Source organism: Zingiber officinale, chromosome 9A (assembly GCF_018446385.1).
Source record: "Zingiber officinale cultivar Zhangliang chromosome 9A, Zo_v1.1, whole genome shotgun sequence".
Lineage (NCBI taxonomy): Eukaryota > Viridiplantae > Streptophyta > Magnoliopsida > Zingiberales > Zingiberaceae > Zingiber > Zingiber officinale.
Genome location: NC_056002.1, coordinates 98,210,464 through 98,219,742, shown reverse-complemented (window position 1 = coordinate 98,219,742; position 9,279 = coordinate 98,210,464). Strand labels below are relative to the sequence as shown.

The 9,279-nt window shown below is 40.6% G+C and overlaps 1 protein-coding gene across 1 annotated transcript; it reads right to left on the bottom strand.

Moving 5' to 3' along the window:
- Positions 1–847: 847 nt before the first annotated feature.
- LOC122019363 (pectinesterase 3-like) lies at positions 848–1,724 on the bottom strand. The gene is made up of 4 exons (XM_042576836.1): positions 1,583–1,724; positions 1,425–1,518; positions 1,190–1,344; positions 848–963 (listed from the first exon to the last, which is right to left on the bottom strand). The coding sequence occupies exons 1-4, from the start codon at positions 1,722–1,724 to the stop codon at positions 848–850; spliced, it is 507 nt and encodes a 168-aa protein (XP_042432770.1).
- Positions 1,725–9,279: the final 7,555 nt, after the last annotated feature.

Here is a 9,279-nt window from a genome sequence, read left to right as displayed (position 1 = left end):
GCCTTGTGGCGCTACACTTGCTCGACGCGGGGGCCCTCGGATAGGTCGCTGAAGTCTTGGAAGGCGGGCATTGTGGCTCTGGAGGCGGTGTGGGATTAAGAAACAAACTCATATATAAGGTTGAATCTCAATGTTCTTTTACAAAATAATCCACAATCTTTCTTTTATTGTTGTTTAATGTTTCGCTAATGAACCCATCAAAACTAGTTTAACAAATAAAAACATCAAGAATTGCATATTCTAATTTATTGCAATTATGATAATAATTCTGTGTAAAAAATTTATACCAATACCTTACCAAAAATTCAGTATACCGAAACTTCAGTATACCAAATTTTCGGTATAGTATAATAAATATACCGGCCATATCGAAGATTTCGCTATACCATATATTTTGGTATACCGAAATCACTTTGACACTAAAATATATAACTAATTCAGAAGTCACACAATACTCCTGTTAATAATAACAAAATATTAATAAATTGACCACAAATAATAAAATTTGAAAAATACGATCAATCATTAATAACAAATAAAGTATTGATTACAAAAAAAAATTCACCAACAACAATTAACATCAACTAAAGTGTGTGTATTACAAAAGAAGTATTTTTTTTCTCTTATCCAAGAAAATTTCCTTATCTGAAAAAAAAAAACTTTATAATTTGCATTAGGATCAAACCGCTTTCTAAACGAATGCGGAGTGACATTTCACATTTGCTCCTTCATTTTAGTAGGCACACAACACACTTGTAGAAGTAGATGTAAGATGAAGATAATATACTATTAATTATTTTAAGATATGTATGGATGAGAACTTTAAAATCAACATAAATGATATCCTTCACTGTAGTAGGCATGCAACACACTTGCCGAAGATGAAGTTGATGGTGCCGAGGATGAGGCAGCCACGATAGAACTGATGGTGCGTGTGAGCATAGAGCGTGTCCTGGTACACCTCTATGTTGCAGTTGAGAAAGATGGTGCGGTCCGACTGAACATGGAGAGGCACCGCCTAGTGCTTCGCAACCCCCACCATGTTGTAGAACCCGATCACTATAGCAATGAATTCGTGCCTGATCATCAGTTAATTAATTAATTATAGATATTCCCACCACGACAATTCAATTTATCATTCATTAATCTTAACCAAAAAATCGAACTCTAATTTCAATCGGGCGATTACCAAAAGTGGTGGTTTCAGATAATGTAGTGTCGTCGATGAAGTTCTTGCTTCTAATAATGACGCTCTTCCTTGAGTTGTCACTGTAGATGCTGACACTGATCAAGTCCACCACCACCTGCTCCTCATACACGCCTTCCTTCACATAAATCACATACCTTCATCAATTTCCAAGAACACGGTAACGATTTCTAATTAGCAGGGGATCGAGCATGAGACAGGGATGAGATGAAGCTACCTGCTGTTGTAGGAGCTCAGTATTTTAGCAAGCACCTCGAAGATGGTCTTAAAGTCTCTGCTACCGTCCTTGGCCACCGTCGCATTAGGGGTCACTGCTTCGTTGCACGGTCGAGAATAAATCGTCGGACGTAGCTGTCGTGATGCCAATTAGGAAACCATCCTCCCCGATCAGTCGATGGTCCTTGGCGAGGAGACGTCGACTGCCACTCCCACCGTTGATTTTGATCAGTGAAAGGAATGAGGACAAGCTACCAATGACAGCAAAAGTGTTGCAGGTGAGTTGCTTGGAGGTGGTCATTGCGGCCTGCATCTTGTACTTTTGCTCCCCATCGAGGAAGCCATCGATGCAGGTCTCTTGGTAAGTGGCAACCCCGCTGAGCCAGTTCTTGAGCTTGTGCACCTACTTTGGGAGATAGTTCCGGTGGTACGCGTTGATGGTATTCAGTGTGTTGTTGAGCTCCACCACCTCGTACTTATGCAGCTTTTGGCATACCTTCATTCATAGCATTCTTTACCACCATCATGCCAATCATGTTGAAGTGCTTGAAAGCTTTGTCAACCTCGTCGACAATGATGGCTACGATGGCATGGACAAGGTCTTAGGGGTAGACATAGAGTTCATTGCGTCTTTCAAGGGATTAAGAGATGGTGTGGTTGTAGTTCGGTGAGCAAAGGACTTGAACAGAGTTGGAAACTTGAAACCCCTTGGTGGAGTTAAAGGAGGATGAGTAAGAGGAAGATTTATGAAGGAGGAGGAGGAAGAAGAAGAAGCGGAATTGGTAGTGGTCGTGGTGGTGGTTGACTTGGAGTTATAGACAACGACAACTACCACACGAATAGCGACGGCGAAGATCATAGAGATGGAACTAACGACAATAATCATGCGCTTGCTACGCGGCGACACTCGGATAGGTCATTGAAGTCTTGTAAGGCGGGCATTGTGGCTCCGGAGGTGGTGGCTGTGTGGGATTAAAAACAAACTCATATATAAGGTTCAATCTCAATGCTCTTTTACAAAATAATCCATAATTTTCCTTTTATTGTTGTTTAGTGTTTTACTGATGAACCCATCAAAACTAATTTAACAAATGAATACATCAAGAATTGTATATTTTGATTTATTTCATTTATGATTATCATTCTCTGTAAAAAAAATTTGTACCGATATCTTATCGAAAATTCAGTATACCGAAAATTTGACATACCCAAACTTCGGTGTACTAAATATCATGATATACCAAAACTTCAGTATACTGAAATTTCGGTATACCAAATTTTTAGTATAGAATAAATTGCAAATCGATCATATCGAAGATTTTGCTATACCGAAAACTTTGGTATACCGAAATTGTTGGGATCGAAAATGTAGCTAGAGGGGGGGGTGAATAGCTCGATTCTTCCTTCGTGCTTGACGTTGCTTGTTTCTTCAAAGATATGCAGCGGAAATACAAGAAACAACTACAACAATGCTAACAAATGGATTTTACTTGGTATCCACATCACAAGAGGTGACTAGTCCAAGGATCCACGCACACACACACCTCCACTAATAAACACTCCTTTTCGATAACTATCGAAGGCGGAGAAGCCCTACAAGAAAGGAAGGGAATAAAAGTATAAGCAAAGCTTATAATGAATACAAGAAATCCTAACCCTAGCTTTCTTCTTCTTGCTTTTGATCCGCCTCTTGACTTGGAAGAACCTCCAAGAACCTTCAAGAACTGGCGATCTGGAGCTTAGAGAGAGTTGTGGAGTTGCTGTCGAGGATCTGGAGTGAATAGTGCAAAGTCTGCCGAAAAAGACGCACGCCAACGGTCTTTATCTGCGCCAACAGTCGGATCCCGATCGATTGGATTGCTCCCAATCGATCGGGGAGGCTTTGGATCGATCAACCGATCGATCTAGAGTGCCTCTGTGCTATCTGGAATAGCCTGGATCGATCGGCTGATCGATCCAGGGCTTGTCGCGTGAAATCACAGCTCCCAATCGATCCACTGATCGATTGGGGGATCTGGATTGATCGACCGATCGATTCAGCGCTGTTCTATGCGATCACGCACTTGTCCCAATCAATCCACTGATCGATTGGGAGGAGGCTTGTCGCGAAAACTTGCCCAATCGATCGACCGATCGATTGGGCATGAGCCAATCGATCGGCTGATCGATCTAGCTCATGATTTCTCCCTAAAATCAAGTCTAAAGCCTCCTAAACCAACATCCAGTCAACCATGACTTGTTGGTACATAAAACCTAGCATCCGGTCACCCTTGACCAGCTAGGACTCTCTCACCAAGTGTCCGGTCAATCCCTTTAACCCACTCGGACTTTTCTCCTCGTAACAAGTATCCGGTCAATTCCTTTGACCTACTTGGACTTCCACCAGATGTCTGGTCAACCTTGACCCATCTGGATTTCCCTTGCCTGGCTTCACTCACCAGGACTTTCACCTAGCTTCACTCACTAGGATTTCCATTTGCCTAGCTTCACTCACTAGGACTTTCCAACTGCTTGACTTCACTCACCAGAACTTTCACCTATCTTCACTCACTAGGATTTCCTTCTGCCAGGCTTCACTCACTAGGACTTTCCTTCTGCCTGGCTTCACTCACCAGGACTTTCCTTCTGCCTGGCTTCACTCACTAGGACTTTCATTCTGCCTGACTTCACTCACCAGGACTTTCCAGTCAAGTATCCGATCAACCTTGACCTACTTGACTCTCTTTCACATCTCAACTGGTCAACCTTGACCAAACGGGAATTGTATCAACAATCTCCCCAAATGAACAACTACGCTTGCATTGTCCATATCATCTAAACCCAATATATTGTCAAACATCGAAACCCAAACCAAGACTCAAGCTTGATTAACCAGGTCAACCTTGACCTAAGGGATATTGCACCAACAATCTCCCCCTTTTTGATGTTTGACAATACCTTTAAGTTAGGACACCTTTGAGTTAAGCTAATCCCATAGTCTTAACTCTCTTCATACCAAAGTATGAATGATGGTTCCCTTCATTCTCCTCCTTTCAGGAAATGAAGGCCTAACTTAAACCACACATTCTCCCCCTATTGGCACACATCAAACACAAACTCTCCCCCTGAAGAGTTACATATCGTTGTTCACAACTTCACTCGTTGTGATCAACACGATAATGAAGATCTCATACCCTTCATTATCATCAATGCTCACCCTTGAGCATTAACCACTTGAATAACCCAAATGAAGGTCTCATACCCTTCATTTGTATCGAATGTCCATCCATGAGCAAACACCACTTAAACAATGAGGATATCCACTCCCCATTAATTTCAAATGCTCAACCTTGAGCATTTTCACGCAAGAAGGTTAACCACCTTCCAAGGTTTATGAAAAAAAAAAATTTCACGTCTTAAAGAGTACCTCCCCCTAAAGACATGGTCGTACCTTCTGTCATTGCACCAACAATGACTTGGAATCCCTAAACCTTTAGGAAACCCGAATTTAGAAGTTTAGAGGTTCAAATGTTCAATAATGAAACCAAACATCAACCTAAACCTCTACTTAGTCTTCCTTAACTAATTGATCCTTGTTTTCAACATGAAAGCACCCTTTTTATGTCTACAAATATATTTTGAGGGGATAGGAATGGTTACATAGACTAACCATGGTTCAAAGATGCTGAAATTAGGTCTTCCCAGCCAAAATCAGCATCTTCGATCGATTGGAGTTGGTCCCAATCGATTGAACCTTCTTGAATCGATCCACTGATCGATTCAGATAGTGTAGATCGATCGACGGATCGATCCAGAGAGCTTCTGCTTGCGGGATTTACCTTCTTAATCGATCACCCGATCGATTGAGGCACTTCAATCGATCCACTGATCGATTGAAGCTCTGAAAAGGCTGAAATACAATTTCAGTCAATTTCAGAAACTCCCCAAAAATTTTACAAAATTTGAAAAATTATGAAAATCATTGTAGACATTATTTAGGGCATATAGTATCATGGAAAAATAGTTTTCTAAGAAAATACTTCATATTTTCAAAGATTGACACAAACTAGAAAACTTAGAGAAACTTTAGTGTTTTTCCTCTAGTTTGTGCTCAACTATTCAATGATGATTACTATCAAAAGATAGCTTTCACCAAGATTTTCCAAAAATATTTTTAAAATAATTTTCAAAATCAATATCCAACCATGTTCCTTGGGCTCAATGCACATGACTTGTACATTAGCTTTCCCAATGATTGAAAAACACATAACTATGTGTTTTGATGAACTTAAAACTCAAAAGAATGCACTAAATCAACATCTTGAGTTTTGTTCATCATCCTAACATCTCACTTGTATCTAATGTGCACTAAAACACATACAAGTCACCTTATGGGTCTTTGTGAGATGTAAAGTTTGGTTTTGCCCTAATCTAGGGATCATGCATATCTATCTAGGCATTTTTGAATTATAGACATCCAACAAGGATGTTACTTGTTAATTAATATCATTAGTCCTTAATAAACAAGGAATTAAATTGATTCATGATGATGTTATGGCATACATCAAAAAGAAATAATTTTCAAAAGAAAATTTCCTATAACTATATGATGTATGGATGACATGACACGGTATTTTTGTGTTTTTCATAATAAGGCATGAGTGCAAACACAAATAAATAAATATGATGTCATGGCATTTGATGGGCAAGCAAAGCATGGCAAGTTAGCATAGATAAAATACCTAGATTACCTACCTAAGTATCCTTAACCCATAGCTAACTTAAAAATTTAAACCCTAGATTGCCCGCTATTTCCCAAGAGAATGTCAAAAACCAAATTTGACATTTCTTTTTCTTTTCCTAATTTGTGCCAATTTAAATTAAGCATATTCCTCAAATTTTGACACAATTTATTCTTTTAGAGAGTAATCAATTGAGTTAAAGCTTAAATTTACCTTTAACTTCCTAAGAACATACCGAAATCCCAACTTGGTAGTTCTTATGATTTTCTCAAATTGTGTCATTTAAAATTTCATCCAATTTCTCAAAATATGACACATTTTACTCTTTCCAAGAGTAACCCCTTTATCCTTTTCATTTTCAAAGGTTAATAGTAACCTTGAAAATGCTCCTTGAGCGTCAACTTCGTCATGATTGGGTTAACTACCCTTCCACTTAGAGTTGACACTCTCTAACCCATCTATGGGGTAGAGAAGATGCTCCTAGGAACCCAAAACCTATTGGTGCTCCTTGGATGCTCTAGGTACTCACTAGGGATAACTTCCCTAGATACCTTTCTAGTGACCTTGTTTGGCTTCTTAGAAGCCTTGGTCACATTTTCTAGGTCAACCCTAGGGATTGTTTCCCTTGTGACCTTCTTTGTGACTTTCTTGGACTTCTTAGAAGTCTTAGTCACATTTGTTGTAAAAATACTCTTAGGAATAACCTCCCTAGTATCCTTGACTTGACCACTAGACCTAGGGTTTGTTCCATAACTATATGGAACTCTATGGTAAGTAGGTACATCCCTTTTGGTTTTAGGTTTGTATCCCAAACCTCTATGGCCCTTGGATGACCCTTGTTGTCTTAAACCTAGATTTTGCTCATTTTTCCCTTTAAGGATATTTTCCATCCTTTTTAGAGTCTTTTCTAGTTTGTCAAGTCTTGACCTCAAGACTTGATTTTCCATCACTAAGTCCTTAGTTTTTGGTTTTCCATTAAGTCCATGAGCATTTTTGTTTCTAGGCTTGTAGCTAAAATTCTTAGAGTTCTTGCCTAAAATTCCATCTACCTTCCTAACCCTAGGTGTGGTAGTTTTAGCATGGAGAGCCATGCGTTTTTCCTTAATGCTATCATGCTCTCTATTCTTATGGTAAATAGCATTAAAATGATAAAAACTTGACTTAGCATGCTTTTTACCATTGTTCAAGGGAGTAGGCTCAATAAATGATACCTTTCTTTTTACCTTGGAGACTCCCCCTTGAGGTGTGCTTCCTCCTTGAGCCTTGACCGCCTTCTTCACCTTGGGGCATTGACTCCGGTAATGTCCCTTTTGATTGCACAAAAAGCACACAATGTGCTCCTTGCTCCTTTTTGTTTCGGGAGCGATCTCCTTAGGCTTCGCCTTGCCCTTTTGTGCCACTTGGCCCTTTTTCTTGGCCAATTTAGGGCATTTACTTTTGTAATGCCCCTTTTCCCTACACTCAAAGCAAATGATATGATTTTTGTTATCTTCTATTGAAATTGTTATACCTTTGCTTGTAGGGGTGGCGTCTTCTCCTTTTGATCCGGAGGTAGAAGCTTCCTCTTGATCCGAACTTGATACTCCTCCAATAGATTTGTCTTGACTTGTGGAGGTGAAAGCTTCTTCATCCTCTTCTTCTTTTGACACGGATGTGGAGACTTCTCCTCCTTCTTGATCCGGTGTCATCGAAGATTGCTCCCCCTCAATCCTAAAGGTGGAGGCTTCTTCATCTTCATCTTGTACATGGAACAAGGAGTATACCCTCTCCTTGCCCTCTTCATTGCATTCCTTTGAAGACGAGGCTTCTTCTTGGACTTCTTCTTTGGAAGTTGAGTATTTCTCAACTTCGGAGTCCTCCTCTTGGTCCTGCTCCAATGAGTCACCCTCTTTGGATTCCTCTTGATTCGGTACAGTAGAGGGTTCTTCATGGAGCTTAGACAACTTGCTCCAAAGCTCTTTGACATCTTCATATTGTCCAATTTTGCATAGAATTGTGCTAGGTAATAAATTAACAAATAATTTGGTTACCTTGTCATTTGCTTCGCACCTTTGGACTTGCTCCGGGCTCCATTTGCTCCTCTTGAGAACTTTGCCTTTTGAATTCGTTGGAGCTTCGAAGCCTTCCATAAGAGCAAACCATTGCTCTATCTCCATCATTAAGAAGTTTTAGATCCTTGATTTCCAAAGATCGAAGCTTGTAGATGTGTACGGTGGAGCCACCCTATGTCAAATCCAAGTCCATCTTGGAATTGCATCTTGAAGTTGAGCTTCTTGAATTCTTTGACTTTGATAATTTTGCTCCAACTTCTTCACCCTCTAGCTCTTCTTGTTATGTTTGCCCCTTCCGGCAATGATTTCGATGAAGAGCGGGGGTGAATATGAATAGCTCGATTCTTCCTTTGTGCTTGACGTTGCTTGTTTCTTCAAAGTTATGCAGCGGAAATACAAGAAACAACTACAACAATGCTAACAAATGGATTTTACTTGGTATCCACCTCACAAGAGGTGACTAGTCCAAGGATCCACGCACGCACACACACCTCCACTAATAAATACTCCTTTTCGGTAACTACCGAAGGTGGAGAAGTCCTATAAGATTCTCAATACAGAAAGAAAGGAAAGGGAACAAAAGTATAAGCAAAGCTTATAATGAATACAAGAAACCCTAACCCTAGCTTTCTTCTTCTTGCTTTTGATCCGCCTCTTGACTTGGAAGAACCTCCAAGAACCTTCAAGAACTGGCGATCTGGAGCTTAGAGAGAGTTGTGGAGTTGCTGTCAAGGATCTGGAGTGAATAGTGCAAAGTCTGCCGAAAAAGACGCACGCCAACGACCTTTATCTGCGCCAACTATCGGATCCCGATCGATTGGATTGCTCTCAATCGATCGGGGAGGCTTTGGATCGATCAACCGATAGATCCAGAGCGCCTCTGTGCTCTCTGGAATAGCCTGGATCGATCGGCTGATCGATCCAGGGCTTGTCGCGCAAAATCACAGCTCCCAATCGATCCACTGATCGATTGGGGGATCTGGATCGATCGACCGATCGATTCAGCGCTGTTCTGTGCGATCGCGCACTTGTCCCAATCGATTCACTGATCGATTGGGAGGAGGCTTGTCGCGAAGACTCGCCC